Here is a 25707-nt window from a genome sequence, read left to right as displayed (position 1 = left end):
TTGTTCGTAATTGCTTTTTTATTCTATCATTCTGTACAAAATGCGTCCTTATCGTAGAGAATTGCTTAGAGCTATGGCTAGACAAATGTTTCCGTAAGTAGGAATTCAAAAATATACATACATACATGTCTTAGGTAAAGGTACAAATATATGGATATACACATGTCTGCGTCCTTCGGCTGTCCACATTCCATGGGAGGGATCGTGCAGAACAAGTTGAGTGTACACCGATATATCGTAAGGCAATACAGCGAAATGCTTCGCAGCGCCGAGGTGCATGTGCATACATACTCGTCTATGCTTTGCGTTTTATATAGGCGTATAAATATAAGAAATCCGAAGCACTCTGCAGTATGCTCCCTTGTTCTGGGTCGAGCTACGTTGGACTTATTAATCGTTAATCACTAAGGCAAATTTGCGCTCTATATATTGCGTAATGTCAAAAGCAGACGCGCCACGCCCCCTCCATTTCCAACCCTTATCTCCCCGACCACTCTAAATCGTGCCCTTGAGGTTTGTTATGTATGGATTTGGAAAAGTATCAAAATACTTAAAATCGTACAGATAAAACAGATCAGGACCGGCAGGATCACAATGAAGCGCAGTGATCTGGAATCAAAGTATCGAAGTAAATCATAAATATCGAAGAATCCTTACTTTGACATTAATATCAACACACCTTCCTTGCCCTAGGGCTGGGTGTCAGAGATTCAGGTCCATGTCCGCCTCCAGATCAATGTGGTTGAGCGAGTTGCCGGCGCTGTTGAAGATCTGATTATCTGCGTTGCTGTTATCCGTGGTTCCACTCACATCAGCGCTTCGCTTCGATTTACCTAACAGCCAGCAAGAGAATACTTTGACCAAATTTCGGACATTAATATTATGATGATGGCGTTGTCGTTGTAAATGAGCAAGGAAATCAACAGGAAAGGAAAACAATAACGAGACACCTAGCTACGAATACAAACCGCCGTCATGATACATACATTGTCCTCTAAAGCTAGCTGAAACTAAAACCTGAGCTGATCCTCCGACTGGAGTATTGGACTGGGATGTTAAGTGTGGTGGGATGTGGAGCAGATAGTTCCGTAAATGTAGCAACACTTACCGCCCGTAAAGCACAGACAGCCCTCGTCATCGCTAGGCGATTCCCGCCTCGAAGTCTTTAGCTTAAGCTCCTTGTTCAGCTCGTTCAGGCATCGCTGATAGTAATCATAGTCTTTCAGATACCAGACTGGAGGCCATCGGTGCTCGCGCAAGTACTCCTGATTATCCTGGTGTAGCGCCTTTAGGCCCTTGAGTGAAAACTTACAAATAAGGTTGTAATTGACGCACAGGTATGACATGCACCACTCGGCCAATTGATGTGCGTTGTGCAGCTGAAAAAAAAAGAAAAGTATTGAATTTCGGTATATCATTTTTAACTGATCTCTCTATGTGTACCTTCACTGGCTCGAGCAGCTTTAGACAGTGATCCACCGTTTCATTGGTTTCGTTCTGAGAAATCAGAGTGAGATCTTCAATAACGCGGCATTCAACCAGGTTGAGCAGCCGCGGCAGGCAGAGTCTATTGGCCAGCTCCAGCAGATTGAGGCACTTGACGGCCGAGATTGGCGGAATCTGGTCTGTGTACAAATAGCACAGCAGCTTGTGGAATGTGTAAATGGTAACGCCAGGGAATACGATCTAAGGTAAAGGAAATTTATGACAACTGTCCTTAGTTAAGGGGTATTGTGCCCGTTCCTACCACATTGGAATGAGCCTCGCGAAAGTCGCCTAACAACATTGCGCGCATGACATCACAACGACCAACCAACACAGCGCGGTGTGCCTGCAATGCAGCAAAGGTAAGTGTAAACGATTGTGCTTCATATAGTAATTCAACAGACATATGTATGTACCTTCATTAAGCCATCGTCCAATTCAAAGGTGACATCACTGAAGCACCCGTCACCAATGCAATGCCGTTCCATGCTTTCTTTGATGCGCTAATGTATGTAACAGAAAATGGTTAGGATCATAAAATAGATATCATGACATCAATGCGCTCACCAGGCAAATGTGCGGATTTGGCTCATCGCTGGAGTTCTCCATAACGGTTTGAGGCCTGGAAAGTAGCTGAGTCAGTTGCGGCAGTTCTAATAGATCGGCAGCTTCTCGAATTTCCTGTGAGAATTAACAATATATTAGTAGGTCAAACTTAACACAGAATACATTGAAACATTTCCTACCTCGATATTATCGCAATCCTTGTCAATGGTACCGGTATAAATAAATCTCAGGCACTGGTGCAGAGCTTGCGGAGAGATAAGTTTGCTAAGGGTGACAATCGTCTGCAGACCATTTACACCCCGATGGTTTTCCACGTGCACCAGGCGAATGCTCTGCAGGACCGGATGATGCAGCTCCCTGTACAAATCGTTGGACCGCTTAGACTCCATGAGAGGCAACGCCTGGTAGCTGGAGCGGCGCTTCAAGTGTTCCCACATTCTGTGGGTGCAAAATGTATTCAAAGTCAAATGGGCTCAATGCAATCGGGAGGCAGCACCCACCGTTGTGTGCGTGATTCGTAGCGGATCAGGGCCTCCGTGTCATCGTTAAAGTCCGCAATGGTGGCCTCCCCGAATGTTGAGCTGACCATGCTAGATTCGCTGCTGCTCCGCCCGCCCATATCAGTCAGCTCAGTGCTAAGCAGGCGCTGGAAGATGCTGGACGCGGCGGCTAGCATGAACCTGTGCACGGCGAACTTGGTGCCACCCGCCCCGACCAGGACGAGGTCGGTGTAGGCCTGCGACAGGAACATGTTGTAGATGTCCTGCCGATAGTTGCCGACCATGACGGTGACCTCCGGTGGTGGTGGCTTCGGTGGCCGGAACGGCGCCTGCAGCAGGGGCTTCTGCACCTTCTTCAGGTTTGTCATCCAGAAGCGCTGCTGTCGGCGTGCAATCAACGCGGATCGGATGGCGTTTTCAAACACCTCGTTCACCCCAAAGTATGTGAAAACACTGGTCTCGTAGTACGCCACTCCTAGCTCTTTGGCGACGGCACGCGCCTCATCCGGCATAACCAGGTCACTCTTCAACGCGGCTCTTTAAAAAAAGATTATAGTAATGATTGCCTTTAATTTAATCCAATTAAATAGAATATCTCTGAACATATAAACAGATTAATTTGCTATAGTGGGCTAAACATTGAATTATATCTTTCGTGTGTTCTAAATATAATTAAATTATGGTGAATAATTGAATTGATTTGATTAAAGAACAACATTAAAAAGTGAAAGCCACTCAAAACCGGCTGAAACCTGCTAGCTATGCATACCGAACAAAGGTTCCCTTCTCGCCGAAATACGAGAGATAGTTCTCGTCGCGATACATGTAGCGCAGGTCGTTCTTGCAGCCAACTAGAATGACGGGAACATCCGGACAAAAGCGGCGAATTTCCGGATACCACATCATCTTGCAGTTGCGCAGGGAAATCGGACTGGCAATGGAAAAGCACAGCAGCACCACATCGGATCTGTAGGTCAAGAAGGCATCTTATTGATTCGTATGGCGAAAATGCTGCTACATGAGCTCTACACACCTGCCGTATGCGAAGCGCCGATCCTTGTCGTGGTCACCAAATGTGTCCCATAGGCGAAGTGAGACATTCACTCCATCGACCACCTCCCATGATCGCTCGAGTACCTTTAATGTATATGGATTCGGTTAAATGCAATAACTATGACTCTTGAGAGAATGGTAACCCACATCCTTATATATGCGATACTGGTCAATGGCCCACACGGTCGGCACGTGCGTAGAGAGGAGCTGAGATAGCGAGACGTGTTTGTTGCAGGCCCTCGCGCAGATCAGTCGCGTCTTGCCCACGGCCGTGTCCCCCACCAGGACGCACTTCACTAGCTCTTGATGCGGCTGCTCGTTGTCCATTTTGGGCATGCACAAATAGCAGAACCAGCTTATGGAATCTGAAATGAAAATAGTATTGGATTTTTGTGTGATTTAATAAAATGTGGTCTCTCCTGAGGAAAACATACATAAATGAAAATATTGAAAATAAAATAAACTGCTGACACCCCTTCTAATATAAATAAGTGAACTACGTAGAATAGCTGCCTTAATGTTTTTCAGTTCTGATAAGCAGATGCTAAATTCTCGACTAACAATCGACCTGCTAATTACTAAGTTACACAAAGTGTCGTCTGCATTAACGTTTTGTGTGAAGGCAAAATGGTTTCATCACGTGATTAATTTGATTTTAATCTAGATACCTAAGTGCTTCCCAAAATAGAAATACATAGTTTGAAATAATCTACGCACTGGGAAAATTCACTTCTACGTTCAGTTATACGTAAAGCCAGAATAACTGATCTACGCCAATAGGCAATTTTGTTTGTTTACTCGCTGCGCACTGTGAAAATAACTATAGTGAAATCAGATACCAGCTTCGTATCATTTACTTAGAAATCTATTGGATCCCGCAAACGGAGGCTATAAAACCAGCCAATTCATTGACCCCCACTTGATCCACTTGTCGCGGAGGAAGTTGGAGTAAGTACCTCGGATACGGAGCGATAAGCTCGCTCTCTCTCTTTGAACCTCTAATTGAACTTAATTGGGCTGCACTAAAAATATATCTGCCTTCAATCCTCCGGTCGCAATGAGCACACTTCTTCCTGCGTGGCCCACGCTTCATGGCAATCCATTGTCCGATCTTCTCGACGAGCTGCAGTCTGTCTATTTTGGGACGCGCTTTAAACCCAAAACAATAACCATGCAATTGAAAGTACTTCAAGTGGTCGCCAGAAGCGATCGTTGTTCTCCACAGGAAAGTCTTTTGTTCGTGCGAAGACTTTAAGTTACTGTCAATATTGTGGATCGTTGACCTCTGGAATACATGGCAATCGGTTCCACTTTTGCTTTGATTTTCTATAATTTATGTGTTCAATCTATTTAGAGCCATTTGAATTGACTTTATGAAGGTTAAAGAGGGAAGAATATTCTTCAAATATTGAAAAATTAATGTCTGATATAACTACTATAAAATACCGTTTTTATTTTTATTATTTCCTTGTAGAAATATTTTTAAAATATATTATTTAAGTGCCCAGTCTTAAGCAAAGTGAAGCAAAAACAAAGAAACAAAGAAAGAAGACGTTGTGAAGGTAAACAACTGTTAGTTTTTGAAGATATCAGGTATTTTGAAAATGGAAAGATCGTATTTTTTAGTTTTTAAAAGGTATGTTCTTAGTTTTCATTGTAAAATATTTGCACCAACCATAATCTTGGGAAATAAAAACAAAGTTTATTTAGGGACTGGTTCCAATTTATTTCTCATGCGAGGTGTGAACCTGTGGTTTAATTAGACATTTTGATTCGCGAGAATTCGCAGAACACGCCAGCATATTAGCATTATTAACAAACTCTGCGCTGTTTTGCCATGTCTGGGAAGTCTCCTTTCTTCAATTTTGCCAGCTTATTGATTTTCTCGTGCCATTGCAAAACGGCCACAAATACCGTTACCAAACCACACACACATTCAGACTCGCACACAAGGAGGCACAGAAGGGACTTTTAGGAGGGGATCTTGAAGTTCGGACTCGACATTCCGGCAAACTTGACCCATTTAGGGGAGAAAAATCGTTGAACACTTGCACTTTTTCTCGAGGAAAACGCATGTTGGTGGGTAAACAATTAAAACCTGATTAGAACCTAATTCTTCGACTGCTGGCCGAAGGGGAGAGCACAGAATTCCCGAACTCATAAATCTCCGCGGACGTAGCACTGCAGCACTCACCTCTGAAAACGCCTGATCCCACGGATTGCACGAATTGCACGGATTTGCCTCAATGTTCTTACTTTTGCGTATTGCACTTATCAACACGCACACCAAAGCACGGCATTTTACAACAATTTGCATTTATTTCTGCACCCACACACCGATGGCGACGCAGTTTGTGGTTCGCAAACACGCGAAATCTTTACGGCTGGCACAAGTTTAACATCGCTGCGAGCTGGTTGCCGACGGATGGCTGCGGATGAGCCAGTGCTCGCTGACCAGGTGCACTATAAATGAAATTAAAAAATAATAAATTGCAGTTACAGCCCGCAATTCTTCTACGCGCTTTGACGGCAACCGGCCAGTGTTGGAAAACGGCGGCGGTTGGGCGCGGAGCACTGCCAGATTGACGGAGAACGGGAATTCACGGAATATTTATTTTTATAATGACTGTTATCAGGGTTGCCCAATATTTATTGTATGGTCGTTGGAAAAATTTCAAGCATTTGAAATACATTTTGAAATCGCCATCTATCCTAGGTAAGGTGAATATGCAGCTTACTTTAGTCCAAAGTTACATTAGAACTATTAAAAATCATCACTTTAAACTTATTAAGTCTTTCGTATTTGAAAATATGGCCTACCACTTTGTAAAATTTCTCCAATTGGGAATTTCAAATCTGGAACCACTCACAAAATAAACGATCTGGCAACATATTAAACTAGTTCTGCGTGCGCGGTGAGTTGGCAGCTCTGCGAACAGATGATTGTTTGCTATTTTAGTTGTTGCGAAACTAGTTAGAATTTATTTTTCGGTCCAAAAAGCGATTAAAATTGATTGAACGTGTAACCGACCGGCTTGGAAATCTACTCCTCCCACTCTAAGATTTCTTGTGCGCGCTACGTAAAGCCGGAGTAGCGTCGTCAAGAGTATTTCACAAACTCAATGTATCTTACGTGCAGAAAATCGATTTTTGCCTTAACAGCGGTTTTTGGTCGACGGTTGGCAGCAATTAAACAAATTTCCGCTAACGGGCACCACTAAATCGCATTTATTTCGCACAGGTCAAGTGCGTTGAGGGCCAGCATTTCAGTAACACATCGAACGATTGGCACGCTTATAAAACCCAAGATGACAATAGCCGAAAGCTCGCAAAAGTCCGCAACTAGGAAGCCAGACAGCATGGAGCCCATATTGAGGTAAGTGCACGTTACGCATCTTAGAGGTCGTCGAAAGGCAATGGTTCGTCGTTTATAGGCTGAACAACATTGAAAAGTCGCTGCAGGACACACGCGACTACCGCGGATTGCAACTAGAAAATGGACTAAAGGTCCTGCTCATCAGCGATCCCAACACAGATGTCTCGGCGGCAGCGCTGTCCGTGCAAGTGGGGTAAATAAGATCAAATCTTCACTCAATGTTTGTTTTTAATGAGTATACCCATGGCAGCCACATGTCTGATCCCACGAACCTGCCTGGATTGGCCCACTTTTGCGAGCACATGCTGTTCCTCGGCACCGAGAAGTATCCGCATGAGAATGGCTACACCACATACCTTTCGCAGAGCGGCGGAAGCAGCAACGCCGCCACCTATCCCCTGATGACCAAGTACCACTTTCACGTGGCGCCGGACAAGTTAGATGGAGCCTTAGATCGCTTCGCGCAGTTCTTCATAGCCCCCTTGTTCACGCCCAGTGCAACTGAGCGGGAAATCAATGCGGTATGTGAAAGCATTCATTAAAATTTCTGACAGAAATAGGACGCTGTCATTGCAGGTAAACTCTGAGCACGAGAAAAACCTGCCCAGCGATCTGTGGCGCATCAAGCAGGTGAACCGCCACCTGGCAAAGCCTGACCATGCCTACAGCAAGTTCGGCAGCGGCAACAAGACCACCCTATCCGAAATACCCAAGTCCAAGAACATTGATGTGCGGGATGAGCTGCTAAAGTTTCACAAGCAGTGGTACTCCGCCAACATAATGTGCCTGGCTGTCATTGGAAAAGGTTTGTTTTAGTATAGCCGTTTCTGCCAGCAAGTAATCAATCTCTGACAGAATCGCTGGACGAACTGGAGGGCATGGTATTGGAGAAGTTCTCCGAAATAGAGAACAAAAACGTCAAGGTTCCAGGTTGGCCACGCCACCCCTACGCCGAGGAGCGCTATGGACAAAAGGTGAAAATAGTGCCTATCAAAGACATCCGATCGCTGACGATAAGCTTTACCACAGACGATTTGACGCAGTTCTACAAGTCAGGCGTAAGTTTAAGGTACCACTGCGCTGTGGCTACGGATCAATCAGAGGATTCCTTTCTGGCCAGCCCACTGAACCTCTTGTTTAATTATAGCCTGATAACTATTTGACCCACCTCATCGGTCACGAGGGCAAGGGCAGCATTTTATCCGAGCTGCGACGTCTGGGCTGGTGCAATGAGTAAGTTCATCTAGACTCCCGATATCATAGTTACCATCTATCTATTCCTTTTGCAGTCTTATGGCCGGGCATCAGAACACGCAAAACGGCTTTGGATTCTTCGATATTGTCGTCGACCTGACGCAGGAGGGTTTGGAGCACGTGGATGACATTGTCAAGATCGTGTTTCAGTACTTGGAAATGCTCCGGAAAGAGGGACCCAAGAAGTGGATATTCGACGAGTGTGTGAAACTCAACGAAATGAGATTCCGCTTCAAGGAAAAGGAGCAGCCGGAGAATTTAGTCACACATGCCGTCTCGTCCATGCAAATATTTCCCCTGGAGGAGGTGCTTATAGCTCCATATCTAAGCAACGAATGGCGTCCAGACCTCATTAAAGGCCTATTGGATGAGCTGGTTCCCTCCAAGAGCCGAATCGTCATAGTAAGCCAGAGTTTTGAACCGGATTGCGACCTAGCGGAGCCCTACTATAAAACAAAGTACGGCATTACGCGCGTGGCCAAAGATACTGTGCAAGTACGTTTAGTTGCATTATATTGGACCATAAAGAATAATCTCTATATATTTTTGTAGTCCTGGGAGAATTGTGAACTTAACGAGAACCTGAAACTGGCGCTGCCAAACAGCTTCATACCAACAAACTTTGATATATCCGATGTACCAGCTGATGCTCCCAAACATCCCACGATTATTTTGGACACCCCCATTTTGAGGGTGTGGCATAAGCAGGACAATCAGTTCAATAAGCCAAAGGCATGCATGACTTTCGACATGTCCAATCCGATTGCTTATCTGGATCCCCTGAACTGCAATCTGAACCATATGATGGTGATGCTGCTGAAGGATCAGCTCAATGAGTACTTGTACGATGCGGAGCTAGCCAGCTTAAAGCTCAGTGTGATGGGAAAGTCGTGCGGCATCGATGTGAGAATGTACAACTCTTATTCATTGAACTTTCAAATTACAAAATGTTTTCTCTCTTGCAGTTCACCATTCGGGGCTTCAGTGACAAACAGGTGGTGCTGTTGGAGAAGCTGTTAGATCACCTTTTTGACTTCTCCATCGACGAGAAACGTTTTGACATCCTTAAGGAGGAATACGTACGTTCACTGAAAAACTTTAAGGCTGAGCAACCATATCAGCATTCCATATACTATTTAGCTCTGTTGTTAACTGAAAATGCGTGGGCCAATATGGAGCTCTTGGACGCTATGGAACGTAAGATATTAGCTTGGACTATCTAAAAAAGAAGATTACTAATTATCTTATACTCTTTCATAGTTGTCACGTACGATAGAGTGTTGAACTTCGCTAAGGAGTTCTTCCAGCGCCTGCACACAGAGTGTTTTATTTTTGGCAACGTGACCAAGCAGCAGGCCACGGACATCGCGGGGCGAGTTAACACCCGCCTGGAGGCTACCAATGCGTCAAAGCTACCCATTTTGGCGCGGCAAATGCTCAAGAAGCGAGAGTATAAGCTGCTCGCAGGTATGTCGACATACTGCTCAACTCTTTGTACCCAATCACGAATTCTGTTCCATTAAAGGCGACAGCTACTTATTTGAGAAGGAGAATGAGTTCCACAAGAGCTCCTGCGCACAGCTCTACTTGCAGTGCGGCGCACAAACAGATCACACAAACATAATGGTAAACCTGGTGTCTCAGGTGCTCTCCGAACCTTGCTACGATTGCCTGCGCACAAAGGAACAACTGGGTTACATCGTTTTCAGTGGCGTGCGTAAGGTGAATGGAGCTAATGGCATACGAATAATTGTGCAGTCAGCAAAGCACCCGTCCTATGTGGAAGATCGTATTGAAAACTTTCTGCAAACTTATCTGGTAAGGATAAGGATTGTCTATAGTAAGCAATTTATAAACTAGTTTCTCATATCTTCAGCAAGTTATTGAGGACATGCCATTGGATGAGTTTGAGCGGCACAAGGAGGCTTTGGCCGTGAAGAAGCTGGAAAAACCTAAGACCATATTCCAGCAATTCAGCCAGTTCTATGGCGAAATAGCCATGCAGACGTACCACTTTGAAAGAGAGGAGGCTGAGGTAGCAATACTCCGTAAGATTAGCAAGGCCGACTTTGTAGACTACTTCAAGGTGAGAGAATATGGATCCTTTAAAGTGCATCTTGGTCTGACCACCTCTTTCACTTTCCAGAAATTTATCGCAAAAGATGGCGAAGAGCGACGCGTTCTGTCCGTACACATTGTATCCCAGCAAACCGATGAAAATGCCACGTCAGAAGCGGAGCCCGTGGAGATCACAAACATGGAGCGCCACAAACCAATCAGCGATATTGTGACCTTTAAGTCGTGCAAGGAGCTTTACCCCATTGCTCTGCCATTCCTTGACATTAAGGCGAAGGGAGCACGCAGCAAGCTTTAAACTGCAATAAGGAAATTGAGGTCTTTCTTAATAGCACATGGTTTTGGTCTCTTTTTGTTTTAATTGCTCGAAAAAAAACATTGTTTTGTCATTCACAAATATAAAAGAATTTGGATCAACAGCGCGTTCTGCTTGATGTAAGAGCTACCGAGGAGCACACTGTTTGGGATAGAGAAACCCGTGTCCAGCTTGTTCAGCACCTGTGAACTGAGATCTTGCGTTCTTCGTTGGGTGTGACTTTGATCCAGTATGGAAATCTTGTGCTTCAGCTGGATATCTTCGGTCCACTTAGTGTTCTGGAAAATTCCGTCCATTTCTAACAAGATGTTGTTGCTTTGGCCAGTTTTAGATTTTGGGTTAAAGACGCCGTATCCCAGTTGCAGGTTCAGCAGTTCGCGATTCATGTGATGGAAAGTGCACTTTAGTTGCAGGGACTTGCCTGTAATTGGATTACCAAGAAATCAGATATAACTAATACGCGGTAGATCCACACCAAATACTGATGTACCTTTAAAGCTGAATATCGGACTACTGACAGTGGCCAATTTAGGTGCTTTGATAAGTTCCGTAACGTTCTCCAACTTCCAATAGTAAGTGAACAACTTTACATCCTGATCGGCCAGTACAGTATTATTGAACTTATCGACTTCATTTTCACGAGCTCCAAGATTTGCGTTCGAATCCAAGTTTTTCAGAGTAGGAGTCTTCTTAAGTCCGAAGTCTGGAGCAACTTCGTTCTCTTCGGCTTTCGAATTGGTGGAATTGGAAAGCTTCTTGGGAGGATCAATTGGCTTGAAGATTGGCGGCACCGCAGCGCTAGTGATTGGCCTCATAGTCGGAGGTGGAGTGGTCACAGATGGGGAAAAGGCTGTATTGAGCTTAAGTCCATTCGCCTTGGCTAAGTGCACCAAAATCAGTTTCATTACACGAAGCTCTTCGTAGAGCTTGTTCTCCAGACTTCGGAAGGCCATGTTCATTTCATCTGCACACAAAGCATAAATAGTTTCAAGATCAAACGGGCAAGAGACCACTGACCACCCACCTGATCCACACACTCCCTTAAGGGTTTTTGTGGTGACAGCCTCGGCAGATGCCTTCACCTCCCCCGCAGTCACAGTGCAAACAGCTTTCTGCACTTCGCTGGGCAGTTTTGGAGCAGCTTCTGTATCCAAGGGATTCCCGGTGACGTTGAACAGTCCACTGCCCGATTCCTCCTCCGTCGCCATCGCCGTGGAGCAGAGAACAAGACACAGCATCCACGTAGCTGTCATCATATCCATCCACCAAGAATCCTCTTCTGTTGAAACACCCAAACACAACTGTCGACGAATCTTGGGAAATTGGCAATTTGGGGAGCACCACCTTGAGCCACTCGTTCACGTGGATTTATTGGTCGGCGTGTCTTTTGACTTCTGGTGCGTGGAACTACTTTTAGAATGGGACCCTCCCACCAAACTCTAAAAATAGTGTACACTTTTGATGGCTTCTCTAGTACGAACTATGAATGAATGAAACACATTCGCACGATGTTTGTGTTCCTCTTGAAATACCTTCATACATACATATTTATTCGCTGCGTTTCAGAGGAAATGTACATATTTTTCAATTTCTTAGAGTTTTGGCAAGCTTGCGCTTTTCGAATTTTGAAAATACAAAATTGCACTTCCCCTAAATCAAATGCTTTCGTAATAGAATTGCTGAAAATGATTAATTATGCATTCTTAAATATAATTTTAAAAAATTGTTTGAATGCCTATATAAAAGTAATTTGTTTAGTTAAAACCACATTTTAAATATTTGTGTTTATATTATAGCAAGAATTCTACGCATAGCCAGTATCTAAGTTGGTAGTATCCTTCCAAGATGTCATCCCATTGAGAAGAAGGACAACCGGAAGGCCATTTCGACTATGTTCTGGGGAACATCGGACCGGTGACACACGTACACTTCCTTGGCTGGCGACTGAAAGAGACGACCAACCACCACGAAGCGACTGCTCGTCGAGGATTGGGATTGCCCGTCCGACTTGGGTTGCGTGCTGACCTCCAGGATCATGCCGTGCTCCTTGACCAGCGACACTGTGTGGCTACTGTGCCCGTTCGAGTTCGTCTGTGCTCTCGAGGATTCCGATAGATGCCTGCGATAGTGCTTGGATTTCTGCAGCACGGCGTGGATTATGTGACACGCCTGACGAATCTCGGAGAGGTAGTTGGAGTTCTCGGAGCTGTCGGTAAATGGCGCAAACAAGGACCCATTGGCTATGTCAATGTAGACGTAGTGCAGAACGGAATTCTTCCAGCCAGCGGATATCTTGACCGGCACCACGTTGTTGATCTCCTTCCACATGGACTCTGTCATTTGGCTCTGACTGTGGCTCTCGGCCCCGAGATTCAGTCCATAGTGAAGTGGATGCTGTACGGCGAAGTTCTCCCAGTCGGAACCGCTGTCTGAGTCCTCGGCAGTACCATGGATGGGGGTCAATCGCCTGCGACAGGACTCGTCCTCACTGGGAGTCAGACTATGTATGGAAGACCCACCCAGGGACGAGCACAGTTGGGCTTCCTCCTCCACCGAAGGACTCAGCACGGTTAGCTTCTGCTTGAGGAAGGACTCCAGTCGGTTGTTCGGCTCCTTCTCCTGATCTCTACTCTCGCTGGCAGTGGCGTCCAGCACCTCGGGTCTCTTATTGGAAACGGACCAGAACATGGCCAGGGATTCAATGCCGCACTGTACTAGGTGGTCCAGCGTCTCTTGAATCTCCTCGATGTAAAAGAGCGATGGACCCACCACCGCATCCGGCGCCATGTCTGGAGCATCGAAGATCTTCAAGATCACGGCCAGACTCAAGTGGTTCTTGGTGCAGATGGTAAGGAAATATCGCCCTGTGGCACTGGGCAACACTATCTCCTCCCACACGTACATCTCGCGAACTTTGATTCCCGGAGCAGCTCCGAGCAACTCGAAGATTCCGCGGCAGCGCAGGAATCCTTCTACACTCACCCTCACTTCCGGTGGCAGCAGGCTGGCCACCAGGAAGCCATCGTAGTACAGCGCACTGCCGTAGATGAAGAACTCGCGATGGGTGGTGAGTGGCTCGTCGTTCCAGTTGCGATAGTCCATGGCCTCCATTTCACTCAGAGCATCAAAGATGCGCAGCTGCGCTTCCTTTGGCAGTGGCAGGCTGCGGGATTGGCCCAGGAGCTCCTCGAAACGAATATGACCATGGCATCTGGCTACGAGCCGGGTTCTCTGGATTTCGCAAAAGTGTCGAAGGAACAGCTTCAGTCTCGAACTATTCCCCGGCTCTCTCTCCTGATTAAAGCTCTCCAGGACCAAGCCCGGCAGAGAGAAGCGTATGTATCCGATTAGCTCATCCGATCGCAGGCTGCACTCCGCCGCACAGCAGAGTCCTCCGGCGTAGGCGAAGAGGACTAGGAACCCATTCAGTTGGCGGTAGTTGACGTGGTATTGCACCTGATCCACCAGCAGCCTTGAACTCAGCGGCTGGGTGTGCAGTTCACTGAGTACGGCGTGCAGGGTGAGGAAACTCCCACGGGCCTTGAATAGGAAGTTGTCGGGGATTTCCGGAAAGTAGTAGAGGGAATCCTGTTGCTGTTCATGCTGATAGCACTCCGGTGGGAGTAGCAGCATAGCAAAGGGCATTCTTATGTCCACGGAACTACCGGGAATACCGAAGTTCCCCTCCGTTATCAACATCTGCTCAAACTTCTCCGTGAACATGGGAAAGTTCTCCACCTTGCACACCTGCTCCTCGCGGACATTTCGATTATACCCCGGATCGGTGGGCGAAACTGCACTGGCCGCACCGCACGACTGGAAGCCTAGGCACACCTGAGTGGGCTCCACGAACTGCTTGAGCAACTCATCCACATTGCTGGCGTACACCTCTATGCCATTCAGGGATCTAAACCAATCTCCCCGCTTGATGCCGTGCTGCAGCGCACTCACATCGTGAACGAACCCATCGACCATCAGGCATTCTGGTTGGTCCGGAAAGGGCAGGACCCGGAAGCCCAGTATGGACTCCACCGCCGTGGATCGTCGTCCGAAACGGAAGCGATCAGCGGCTGTGATCACCAGATCCAGTTTCTTGGGATCGGGGGCAGCCGTCTTGAACTGTGAGAAGCGGAACTCTTGCGGCTCCGTCTGGCTATCCAACCTGCTCGGGCCGTGGGACTGGTTTTGGTTCTGACTCTGATTCTGATTATTGCTGTGCGGCTGGCGACGCGACGACTTCTTTCCCAGGCGCAGCGATCGACGCATGAACTCCACCCGCCGCTCTGCCGAGACGCCAGTCTTCTCACATCGCACATACTCCATGTAGAAGAGACTGCCGTCTGTGGACACGTACTCCTCCCAGTTGGCCAGGTCGCTGCCATCGCTGTACGAGTTGCTCAGCGAGGAGTTCGAACTGGAGAAGGCCTCCGACGGCAGGCTGGCCGGCGATTTGCGCATAGTTTACCGGGGATAGTTAACTGGGCGGATAGTTATTAGTGGCCTACTATTCCAGGTACACACTCAACTATCTGCCGCCGGTTGATACCGCCTCAGCTCAGCTCTGAATGTCGACTGAAAGCCGAGATCCGATCTCAGCACTCAAAACCAGTTTCTAATTGAGCTCTGGCTCCGACCAGCTCAATACCACTCCACTCAAATTCCAGCGGGAAACGATCCACTCCCTTTGTGATCTGGTTCTCTTTCAAGCTGGGGAAACTCAAAACCCACCGTGGGTTAAGACAAGTATAGTTACCATAATACAATAACCAATTTCTTTTCTTTTTATAAGTGTTCGCATTTAACGATTGGACTGCTAACCAGTTGATTTCAGCGTGATATTAAGTTATAAATAATAATCATGGAAAATCCTTATAAAAATAGAGCTCCGTCTGCGATATGCTGACTCTGCACAAAGTCGCATTGAAGATTTGGTGGAACTTAAAGCAAAATTGGTGTGCTATCATAAGGATTGTGTTAATCAGCGGAAGATTAGTAAAATGTTGCTTCCTCAATGGGTATCCGATGATCATTTGTCATAGGAGACTACCGCTGAAGTCCTATCTCCCAATAAATTATTTTACGGCCAATAAACTGTGTATGCATGATATGAAGGGAATTGATATAATTAATTGGGCATTTGTGGACCCGGGTGTTTTAGTGGCCACCTTTTCGTATCGCCGATGGTCTGATAATCTAAGATTTTCCAAGTGATTTTTTTCATATCGGTCTCCGGACTGGACGCCGTAAATCAAAACTTTTCTATCTGCAAACAATCGAGTAGTATAGAAAATTGTGTCTCACTGAACTCACTATGTGCTGGCCAAAAGCGAGCCGTGGCTATATCGGTTGATCCGGAGCACCGATCCCATTGAAGTACGGGCCTAATAGCCGTACTCCGACGTCCAGATAATTATCCGATAAGGAACATGGCGTGGGCGTGAAGCGGGACGCCCAGTGCCACCGAAAAAGCGATACGCTGATAGTCCCGGGCCATTCAAGGGAAGATATTGCCAAAATTGATAAGCCGTATCATGGCAGAATTAGCCGCACATGTGTACCGCAGCTACCTATTATTTCTGCTGACCATCGGAGCAAGCTGAGTCCTCCAGCCAGTCCATTGCGCGAATCCAAGGCGTGTGCTTCGCCCAGCCGCAAATAAAGTGATTTGCGGGAAATGTCGGCCGCGGTTAACTATCACAAAATGTGGCTTAGATTTCGGAATACCCAGTGAAACTGAATGAGTGGCTAAAAATTGTATAGAACGCGATTATCTGTGTGATTGTGAAATCAAACAGCTGTCAAATCTTATTTATAATCCCCCATTACAAGCACTATAGGTGCGCAATTCAGTGAATATGTGTCCAAAATATATATGGGATGTGATCGTATTAGTATGCCTGTTCCTTGGAAACGTAAGGGAAGCATACACCGAGTTTTCGATCCAGGATGGCTTGATAATAGAACCAGATTCAGCCACAACATCCAGCGAAGAGGCCGAAGAGGTCAGCAAGGAGAGAACGGACCTCAAATCCCTCATGTTGAAGTACGAATCGGATGATGGGAACAGTTGTCTGCTGGATCTGATCAAGGACGAGGTGATATGGTGGCAGTTTCCCAACGGAACCCTCAGGGACAGCACAAAGAAATACGGTAAACCTATCCAATAAAGTCCAATAAAAATCCCTGCCCAAGTCTCAGTTTGATTGGGCATTGTTAACAGCTCTCGAAACTATATACATATACTTTCACGCTTCCGGCAACGCGGATCGACTGCTTATAGAAGGTCTTTGATGTTAGCCTAATCCCACCAGAATCGGTAACATTATTATGGAACCCCTTATCAGTGAAAGCTCTGCATTACTACACCCAGAGAAATTTAAAAAAATACCGATATCGGTTGTGTTCAGCGTACTCAGTGGCATCAATCATGCTCATTAGAAGAAACCTTCTTGATTTCGAGACGAAAACGATCTCAATGTTGATATTTTTTGGCGGAAGCAGTATCGGGTTTAAAATTGTGGAAGAGAGAGAGAGAGAGAGAGAGGCAAATGAGACCAGTCATTTGCAATCTGAGAACGGTTCGATCTCGATATGAGCATGATTTGATCCTTGCTAGATTTTAAGATCAAAAATCTCATATCAAGATCGTTGAGAACAGTCTTTTCTCTGAGTGTAGTAGCTTGGGCTGGATTTGGCAAAGCCACTCGCAACTATATGGATCTTAGCGATAATAAATTGTATCTCTTCGAATGTTTACACCCGGCACTTTTTGAACTTAGCCTTTATCCCCATAGTATCCGATACTGTCACTTTTGAATATGGTAGATTCACTTATAATTTATAGGTTCTGATCGTACCTTTAATTACTTATTTAAAGCGCACAAATTGTATTTGGATCTATCCCACGGTAATCTTAAGGACGACTCTGACCTATTCCGAGAAGCGAAACTTTCGAGGAAGGTTACCATTTGGAGGACAGAAGTCTTCTCGGCCGCATTCAATACGTTGACTGCAGCTCCGTTCAGGACGCTCTACTCCATGAGGGAATCCTTGAAGCTTTTATCGCTGCGAGGAAATAACTTTGCTGAACTGATTCCAGATGCTGAAGGTAAGCTTGGCCGGGTTAGATCATTGACCATTTAGTCAGTTGTGGGAACCGGAAACGCAATGGCACACGTATTCTGATGTCCAGTTACCATTCGCCGTTTCAGACTTTGCTCGATTTGTAAACGAGTCCCGCTTGGAGGCTAGTAACTCGGTACCACACCATTGTGAACTACTACTTTTACACAATACCACCGATCTGTATGATCGGGAATGCTATCTATACTTTAACAACAACACAAACATGGGACAATCAATCACAACCGGTAGAAACTATACGAACTTTATTAAGGTCTTAAAAGATCGGTTCGATCAGCACGGAAGTTCATGTAAGATCTCAACGCAAACACAATTACACAGCAAAGACGTTTTCCTAAAAGTCCTCATGCCACATTTAATCACAACTTGATATCCGTCATTTCCATATTCCTGGTTTCATATCTGTTAAAAGGTTCTAACTATGTAACTTAAGGAGGAAGGGTTTAATTTTTAAATATCATGCCATAAATACTTCTAACACGTGAATTCCTTATCTGTTTCCCAGCCCAATCTATAGCCTGGGCCACTTTTCCAAAGATGCCCCGACTTGTGGAGCTGGACATCAGCAACTGCAGCATCGAGTACGTGAGCAAGGAGGCGTTCCGGAATGTCAGCAATCTGCGGAGGCTCTTCATGTCGGACAACAAGATCATGACGATAAGCCACGACACTTTCTACTACGTCCAGGGAGTGCAGTATCTCGACCTGTCCTTCACTAACTTCCTGACCTATAGCTACCAACTGCAGTTGCCCACTCTGGAAATGGCCTTAAGCCTGATATACGGCCTGAAGATCCAGCAGAACGTGTTCAAATATCTGCCGGAACTGATTTACCTGGACCTCTCCCACTCGAAAATGACCAGGAATAGTGCGGTGGCTTTTGCCCATCTGGGGGATAAGCTGAAGTTCCTCAGTCTGTGCTACACTGCCATTCCCATGGTGAGCAGTACCATCTTCAAGAATACGGTTCTGGAGGGCCTCGACTTGTCCGGAAACCCCTACCTATCCTACAACATCATCGACGACGCCTTCGATGGCATCGCTAACACTCTGAAGTATTTGTACTTCGAGCGATCGAATATTAAGGATTTAGAGTGGTCCAAGTCGTTGAAGAACCTTCAGGTGTTGGGCCTCGCGGGTAACAACATCAACGCTCTCACTCCCGCCATGTTTCAGTCTCTGGAGTCCCTGGAGATCCTCGACTTGAGCTCGAACCATGTGGGCAATTGGTACCGCAGTGCCTTCCACAACAACTCCGCCCTAAGGGTTTTGAACCTGAGAAGCAACACCATCAACATGCTGTCCAACGAGATGTTGAAGGACTTTGAGCGATTGGATTACCTTAGTCTCGGGGACAACGACTTTATTTGCGACTGCCATTTGAGAGCGGTGGTGGAGGTGGCGGCCGCCAATAATAAAGATGCAGACTGCTCCTATAGACTGCTGAACTATAGTCAGAATGCCGTAGGTGAGGAGGTAATATCTCTGGCGGAGTCACTAATTATAGATCGCAAGCTATGGCAGAGTCGCTATATTCCCTGGCTGCAGAGAAGTTACTCCAACATCAGGGAGTTCAATCGCGCGAATCATATAATCAAGCTGCGCTTCTCCTCCGAGGACTACATGGTAGCCAAGTGCTCCGCGGCCCAGCCATACCACTTAGGGGACCTTGACGGAGATCTTACCCTAAAATTTCAGCTGCTCGACTACGAGGCCAGTCAGTATTACTGCTTCAACAACACCGATCAGCTCCAGGTGGATGAGCTCAACTGCCAGATCAGGTCGATGAGTGACCTCGCCGAGGAGTTGCACCACGTTACGAACACAGTGATCGCAGTCATGGGCAGCTTAGTTGGCGCTTGCATCCTGGGATTTATAATTTATCTGAAGCGCTGGCACATCCACTACTATTACTCTTCCCTGAAGTCCGCTGCCTTGTTGTCCAGTGCGTCCAAGGAGTCGGTGAATAAATTCACAAACATATCCCAGAGAGATCCCAGTGCCGTCTACGATATCTTCATCAGCTACTGCCAGAATGATCGGACCTGGGTGCTCAATGAACTGCTGCCGAACGTGGAGGAAACTGGGGATGTGTCCATTTGTCTGCATGAAAGAGATTTTCAGGTGAAGCGTACTTATCTTACAACATTAACTTACTAATAAAGTGAAACCTTAACCCTTAATTCACATGCAGATTGGAGTGACCATCCTAGATAACATCATCTCCTGCATGGATCGCTCGTATTCCCTTATGCTGATCATATCCTCCAAGTTCCTGTTGAGTCATTGGTGTCAATTTGAAATGTATTTGGCACAGCATCGGTAAGGAATCTTTATCTGTAAAATTCAAATATTAAAATCAATATATGTGTGTATATTGTAGCATCTTTGAGGTCAGCAAGGAGCACTTGATCCTGGTTTTTCTGGAGGACATTCCACGGCGAAAGCGACCCAAGACTTTGCAATATCTCATGGATGTGAAAACGTATATAAAGTGGCCGACGGCCAAGGAGGATCGAAAGCTGTTTTGGAAACGTCTGAAGAGATCCCTGGAGGTCATAGGGATCAACTCCAGAGAGATCAGTGTTTAGAAAACATGTAATTTTATCCGGAGAGTTCTAGTCAGTTGTGCACGTACCTGATATAGTATATAAACTACTTAATTACACTTTCATGAAGACGAAAGTTTCCCCACAGTAATCATAGTAATATGCAAAATTTGCTGCTGAACATAAGTATAGTTTAAACATATATTAATAAATAAAGGTATTTAGGTTTTTAAGAGCTTATGTGATGTTTTTGAAATATCTTAACAAAGGCAATAGCGTCGTATATTAAACATAACCTACTACTACTGGACACTATGTAAACAAAGCTAAGGCCTAAGAAATATCTAACAATGCAACACACAATCAATACATCAGTACCAATTGACTGATAATAACAATTAAAAACGTTTAATTTTGAAATACAAATTGAATAAACCGCAAGCATCGATAATGAGCAGAAAACTATCGATAACAACTGACACAGCTGATATTTGCCATCAGTAGTTTGCGCGCCAAAACAACAAACGGGCATTCCACAAATTGTAAATTACTATAGCAATTCCCGCGACTCACAATGGAGTTTGGTCTGAAGAAACGCGCGAGACATGAGGTGAAGGTGGAGGTGGCCAGCCTGGAAACCAAGTACCCGCACAACGTCATGCTGTACCACTATCCGCCGACGGAGGACGTGCACATAGACGAATTCGAGGAGCTGGCTCTAGAGCGCTTGCGCCTTCTCCGCGTCCTGGATCGCGCAAGCACCCGGAACCTGCGCGTGCTCTCAGATGAATGGAAGGAAATCGTGAGTGCGGACCTGACCCGCGAGGGATTGCGCAGCTATTTAAGGCTCTGCTCCACCGGCGGAAGCGCCAAGCACGAGGCGGATATCCAGACCCGCAGGCGGGACTATCTTTCGCACTTCATCTTGCGGCTGGCCTACTGCCGCTCCGAGGACCTTGCGCGCTGGTTCGTGGCCCGCGAAATGGAGCTCTTCCGGTACAAATTCGCTGCACTTAGCAGCTTCGAGGTGAAGCAGTTCCTTGAGGCCAACGGCTTTGAGATTCACCCCCTCACCGAGGCCCAGAAGGACGAAGTCAAGGACGGCCTGTACGAGAGCACGGTCGGACAGAGCGTGGCGAAGATCGAGCTGTTGGACTTCTACAAGGTGCCCTTCACCCAGGTGCTCGATCTGGTGCGCGGACGTCGCTGCTTTTTAAAGGCTGGCTACGCCTATGTTAACACCCACGACCTGGTGTCCCTAGTGGGCACCAAGCAGCAGGACGAGATCGAGCAAGGCCTGCAGGCTGCTAAGACTATGGTGGAGGATGTAGAAGCCGACGAGCGCATCTCCCGCACACTTAAAGCTCTACATAACTCGTATACCGGTAGGGATTACACCGTTTGTCGGGATGCAGCTGTGCCCATCGAGTCGCTCGATCAGCTCTCCAAGACCTCCATGCCGTTGTGTATGCGCATGTGCCACGAGCACATTCGTGCCAACCATCACATAAAACATAGCGGCCGAATGCAATACGGCCTGTTTCTCAAAGGAATTGGCGTGGCACTGGAGGATTCGCTGCGCTTCTGGCGCGAAGAGTTTACCAAGAAAATGGACGCGGATAAGTTTACACGCAGCTACGAGTACAATATTTACCATAACTACGGAAAGAAGGGTTCCATGGTCAACTACACACCCTACTCGTGCGCCAAGATTATCAAGGATGTGGCGGGGCCGGGCGATTGCCACGGCTGTCCGTATAAGAACATGGATCAGGGCTCGTTGAAAACCAAGCTGTCCTCCTATGGCCTGTCAGCCAGTGCCATCGACGAGGTGATGTTCTTTGTGTCCCGCGGTCACTATCAAATTGGATGCGGCAAGTACTTCCAACTTACCCACAATTCACCCGTCGAGCCGAGCATCAATCACCCCAACAACTACTTCGAGGAGAGCCAGATAGCGATGGGCAACCGGCAGAAGCGCGCCAATGGTTCTGCTCCGCCCAAGGCCAGAATCCGTCCAGATATCAAGGGCCATGGGGATCGGTCCATGCTGATGGGTGACGATGACGATGAGTTGTGGCGAATCGCGGAAACCCAGGAGCGTATCATGCAGAGCCAAAAGGACATATCCGAGGCCTTCAATGATGATCTAGATCTTACGCAAATCGATTACTAAACGTTGTACAACATAAATTAACTAAGGTACATATATATTTAAGCATCGTAAATAAGAAAAGTTATATTATTCCATGGTTCGGACTTCACCTCCGGCACAAGTAGCACGTTTTAAGCCTAGGATCAACAGTGTTCTCCGAGTTTCGGCCGTAAGGGGGCCAGCCATTGACATCTACGTAGTAGATGCCCCTGGCTTGGGGATTCATTCGATAGCCCATCGGGGAAACTATGCCAGCAGAACAATCCCGTTTTCTTAGCTCATCCCAAGAAGCGCACTTCTTGCCCATAAAGTTCTTCTCTTGGTGTGGATATGCACTCTCGGCGAAATACTCAACGGCTCGGGTATGAGAGCATCCGATGGTTAGGCAGCCTGGCTGGATGGGATGTGCTCCGCCGGGATAGAAGTCCACATCACCGAGGGGTCCACGCTTGGCCAAAATACCAATGTTGGTGTGGATTATGTCCACTAGCTTGGCATCGCCACGCGTCAATCCTGGCAGAATCTTTTCCCGCCTGAAACATGGCTTGGCCGGATCCAAGCCAGTTATCCTGGGTATAAGTTTTCCGGTAAGCTTCTTAAAAGTCCGACCAGCAGTGCCCATAATGTGAGCTCCTAGTGAATGTCCTACAAAGAAATCAGAACCAGAATTTATGGACACAAAGGATTCCTTTATGAACCCACCAATCAAGTGAATATTTCGAAGTGGGGTCAGCTCTATAAGGTGGGTCAGACCAACTCCAATATGCTCTCCAATTAAATCCGTGTTCAGCGCCGACCACGCGTAGAAGGTGTCCACATAGTCAGCCGCATCTACAATCTGAGATGGAAGCCTTAGATATGAACTTTCAGAATTGATTCACGAGACGAACCACAAAATTCACATCGCCACGACACATGAATGCCTTAGAGATCATCGAAATGGCCGAGGATTCGTTTACGGTGTTGGTCCATCCGGTGGCCAGAATTACCACCTTACGTCCCTTGCTGAATCGAGAGTGCTTCCACAGCTTCGAGGCCTCCAGCAGGGGCACACTGTAGTTCTGGCACGGCGTCATGTACTGAAAATGCATCTTCCTTATGTCCGGAGTGATTTGCGCAGGGATTCTGTCCATAAAGAGGGTGGAAGAACCTGGCATTTAGATCACAATAAAATCAAATAACTTTTTATATGTTGATAAACACAGGACGTTATCCTTACACACAGCATCAATTATGTTGGAAGCCAATTCAAGTGGAGCAGCTGTGAGTATGTTCGCCTTAATGGTGGCGATGTCAGTTAAAAGTCTAGGCACTGCATCCCACCAGCTTCGCGTCAACCTTCCCTCTTCGTCAACAGCTATATCTCCCAATGCTCCGAGGCGTAATAGGATAACAATGCCACACAGAATCCTCATATCCCTTCTTTAGCACACCGATGCTGGAACTAGTTTAAGTTTTGCAAGTATAGAAATTATCGCTAGTAAAGCGGCCATTGTTCGCTGGTTTTATTGTTCCCAAACTGAACTCGAAAATATTGTTTGCATACCCACTGAAATATTCGTACACTGAGTAAATGAGAGTGTTCTAGTTATTTTCATTAAAAAGTCATGTTTTATTAACCCAAATGCTGAGCAGTCCAAATTTAAGTAACGAACGTATTATGTGCAGATTTTTGTCTAGTTCGATTTCAGCCTTTCTCCGAAATGGTTAAGATTTTTTACTTACATATATATCAAATTAGGCATAAAAAGGTACAACTATAGAATTTAACTTAGAAAAGCGCAGCTAGGCGCCATGTAGTTTAGATATATCTTCGTATTGCACGTTGTCTACAATTCTGCCTTTGAGAGGACCGTGCAATATTTCCACGCTGACTGAATATCTGCGCTCGTCCAGTTTCCTTAGCAGAGCCTCGGATCCCCGATAAGCGCCATTAACCACCATGACAGGCTTGTCCAAAGCGGGGATTACCGTCTCCAAATGAGCCTGGAAAACAAAAAAAAATAAAAACACCTGGGTAAATATCCGTTATAGATTAAAATTGGGTTTCCATCTTACTTGATCCACTTTTAGCTTTTCCCCAGTCTCCAAGAACTTGATTTTGCCCTGATATCTGTCAATTACGTCCAGGACAACCGCTTTTTGTTTGAAGAACTTTTCGCCCATGGATTTGGAAATAAATTTGACCACGATACCCTTGTGCAGCCAGTAGTCCTTGCGGTTGGCACGCTCCTTTTTGCTTTCCTCCTGCTTGATGATCTCGTCCAGCACCGACCGCGTTTGGCTGTCTCCAGCCACGGATTTGGGTTTCTTGAACACCTTTTCTTCAGCTTCAGGGGCAGGTCGCTTGGCTAGAGCGGATTTCCCTAGCACAGTGTCAGGCTGGAACTTTTTCTCAAGGCGAATATCAAGCTTGAGTGGTTCGTTCTCTTCGCGCTTTAGCTCGGTGAACTTCTCCTGGCCTTCGTCCTCCTCGCCGTCCTTGGCCTTGGCATTTTTAATCTGCTGCTCAATGAAGTCGGCCATCCGCTCCTCGTCGTCCTTCTCCATCTTCTCCTTGCGATCAGCCTTCGCCTGTCGTTCCATGGCCTCTGGACTGCGATCAATGTAGGTGACGAACCAGCCCTTCTCCGTCTCATCCGCTATCACTTGCCCAGTCCGGCCCAGCCACTTCACGTAGTCGGACAGGGTGAGCCATCGGGTGGCGTTCATGTGGATGTGCTCCTTGTGGGCAATGTACTCCTGGTAGATCTTGTTGGCGCTGGTTCGCTTCGTGCCGAACCGCCGGCGCAGCAACTCCATGTAGCCGTCGGAGAACTCTTTGCTGAAGCTGTGCAGGAATTTGCCAGGATTGTCCGCAAAGAGGAGCAACTGGCGCTGGTGGGACTCGCTCATCGTGTGGCACTTGAAGCCGTTTTCATCGCGGCACTGCTTCTCGCACATCTGGCAGTACCAGCGCAGCTTCTGCAGACCCTTCGATTTCATCTTGTTGGCGAGGTACTTGGGCGTACCTACCTCGGCGCGACCCATCGTAGCGTCTTTTTATGTGCGTGGTTTTACAAATAATTTCTCAACAAAAACTTATTGTTTTGATCTCACGTAAAGGTATGACCGCGCTGGGGTATAACAACAATACCCGTGAACACTTTTATCGATAGTTACTGCTGGGGGATGTTCGTGTGACCAGGCTAATATTATTTGTTGATAGCGGTAGAAAATGAATTTAAAAAACT

The 25707-nt window shown here is 46.5% G+C and overlaps 8 protein-coding genes across 14 annotated transcripts; 3 read left to right on the top strand and 5 right to left on the bottom strand.

Annotated features, from left to right (window-relative positions):
* Positions 1-2: 2 nt before the first annotated feature.
* On the bottom strand, positions 3-6159 carry RhoBTB (Rho-related BTB domain containing). Of its 3 annotated transcripts, none has more exons than NM_140959.2 (13): positions 5800-6159; positions 3753-3970; positions 3586-3689; positions 3322-3519; positions 2553-3089; positions 2232-2490; positions 2053-2166; positions 1902-1988; positions 1748-1831; positions 1444-1686; positions 1109-1379; positions 680-854; positions 3-609 (listed from the first exon to the last, which is right to left on the bottom strand). In NM_140959.2, exons 2-12 carry the CDS (start codon positions 3939-3941, stop codon positions 703-705), a joined length of 2238 nt encoding a protein of 745 aa, NP_649216.2. In that variant the 5' UTR covers positions 3942-3970; positions 5800-6159; the 3' UTR covers positions 3-609; positions 680-702. The 3 variants fall into 2 exon arrangements, with proteins under 3 accessions (NP_649216.2, NP_001262107.1, NP_001262108.1); NM_001275179.1 differs by lacking the exon at positions 5800-6159 and adding an exon at positions 4562-4659 and having other exon boundaries at positions 680-833.
* A 345-nt stretch (positions 6160-6504) lies between these two features.
* Positions 6505-10729, top strand: Ide (Insulin degrading metalloproteinase). The gene is made up of 14 exons (NM_079458.4): positions 6505-6783; positions 6847-6981; positions 7040-7174; positions 7232-7502; positions 7558-7786; positions 7837-8039; positions 8129-8214; positions 8271-8730; positions 8788-9138; positions 9201-9432; positions 9496-9702; positions 9761-10053; positions 10112-10321; positions 10382-10729. The coding sequence occupies exons 2-14, from the start codon at positions 6914-6916 to the stop codon at positions 10607-10609; spliced, it is 2973 nt and encodes a 990-aa protein (NP_524182.3). The 5' UTR covers positions 6505-6783; positions 6847-6913; the 3' UTR covers positions 10610-10729.
* On the bottom strand, positions 10655-12088 carry CG13247 (uncharacterized protein). Of its 2 annotated transcripts, none has more exons than NM_140958.2 (3): positions 11652-12088; positions 11118-11591; positions 10655-11048 (listed from the first exon to the last, which is right to left on the bottom strand). In NM_140958.2, the coding sequence occupies exons 1-3, from the start codon at positions 11887-11889 to the stop codon at positions 10702-10704; spliced, it is 1059 nt and encodes a 352-aa protein (NP_649215.2). In that variant the 5' UTR covers positions 11890-12088; the 3' UTR covers positions 10655-10701. The 2 variants fall into 2 exon arrangements, with proteins under 2 accessions (NP_649215.2, NP_001356984.1); NM_001369968.1 differs by having other exon boundaries at positions 11652-11951.
* Positions 12089-12141: 53 nt separating this feature from the next.
* On the bottom strand, positions 12142-15203 carry in (inturned). The gene has a single exon (NM_176370.3). The coding sequence runs from the start codon at positions 15083-15085 to the stop codon at positions 12476-12478; it is 2610 nt and encodes an 869-aa protein (NP_788548.1). The 5' UTR covers positions 15086-15203; the 3' UTR covers positions 12142-12475.
* A 473-nt stretch (positions 15204-15676) lies between these two features.
* Toll-9 lies at positions 15677-20558 on the top strand. Of its 3 annotated transcripts, NM_140957.4 has the most exons (7): positions 15677-16261; positions 16478-16777; positions 17505-17735; positions 17839-18060; positions 18276-19894; positions 19965-20092; positions 20154-20558. In NM_140957.4, the coding sequence occupies exons 2-7, from the start codon at positions 16483-16485 to the stop codon at positions 20359-20361; spliced, it is 2703 nt and encodes a 900-aa protein (NP_649214.1). In that variant the 5' UTR covers positions 15677-16261; positions 16478-16482; the 3' UTR covers positions 20362-20558. The 3 variants fall into 3 exon arrangements, with proteins under 3 accessions (NP_649214.1, NP_001246846.1, NP_001246845.1); NM_001259917.1 differs by lacking the exon at positions 15677-16261; NM_001259916.2 differs by lacking the exons at positions 15677-16261; positions 17839-18060.
* A 257-nt stretch (positions 20559-20815) lies between these two features.
* Prim2 (DNA primase subunit 2) lies at positions 20816-22568 on the top strand. Its single transcript, NM_143744.4, has one exon. It carries the CDS (start codon positions 20894-20896, stop codon positions 22493-22495), a length of 1602 nt encoding a protein of 533 aa, NP_652001.2. The 5' UTR covers positions 20816-20893; the 3' UTR covers positions 22496-22568.
* A 12-nt stretch (positions 22569-22580) lies between these two features.
* Positions 22581-23889, bottom strand: CG5665 (uncharacterized protein; the record flags this gene model as incomplete). Of its 2 annotated transcripts, NM_140956.2 has the most annotated exons (4): positions 22581-23119; positions 23177-23312; positions 23365-23624; positions 23694-23889. In NM_140956.2, 4 exons carry the CDS (start codon positions 23887-23889, stop codon positions 22581-22583), a joined length of 1131 nt encoding a protein of 376 aa, NP_649213.2. The 2 variants fall into 2 exon arrangements, with proteins under 2 accessions (NP_649213.2, NP_001246844.1); NM_001259915.1 differs by having other exon boundaries at positions 22581-23312.
* A 180-nt stretch (positions 23890-24069) lies between these two features.
* kin17 lies at positions 24070-25594 on the bottom strand. Its single transcript, NM_140955.4, has 2 exons — positions 24533-25594; positions 24070-24460 (listed from the first exon to the last, which is right to left on the bottom strand). Exons 1-2 carry the CDS (start codon positions 25502-25504, stop codon positions 24260-24262), a joined length of 1173 nt encoding a protein of 390 aa, NP_649212.2. The 5' UTR covers positions 25505-25594; the 3' UTR covers positions 24070-24259.
* Between the last annotated feature and the right edge of the window lie 113 nt (positions 25595-25707).

Source organism: Drosophila melanogaster, chromosome 3L (genome assembly GCF_000001215.4).
Source record: "Drosophila melanogaster chromosome 3L".
NCBI lineage: Eukaryota > Metazoa > Arthropoda > Insecta > Diptera > Drosophilidae > Drosophila > Drosophila melanogaster.
This window is presented reverse-complemented; position numbering and strand designations above follow the sequence as displayed.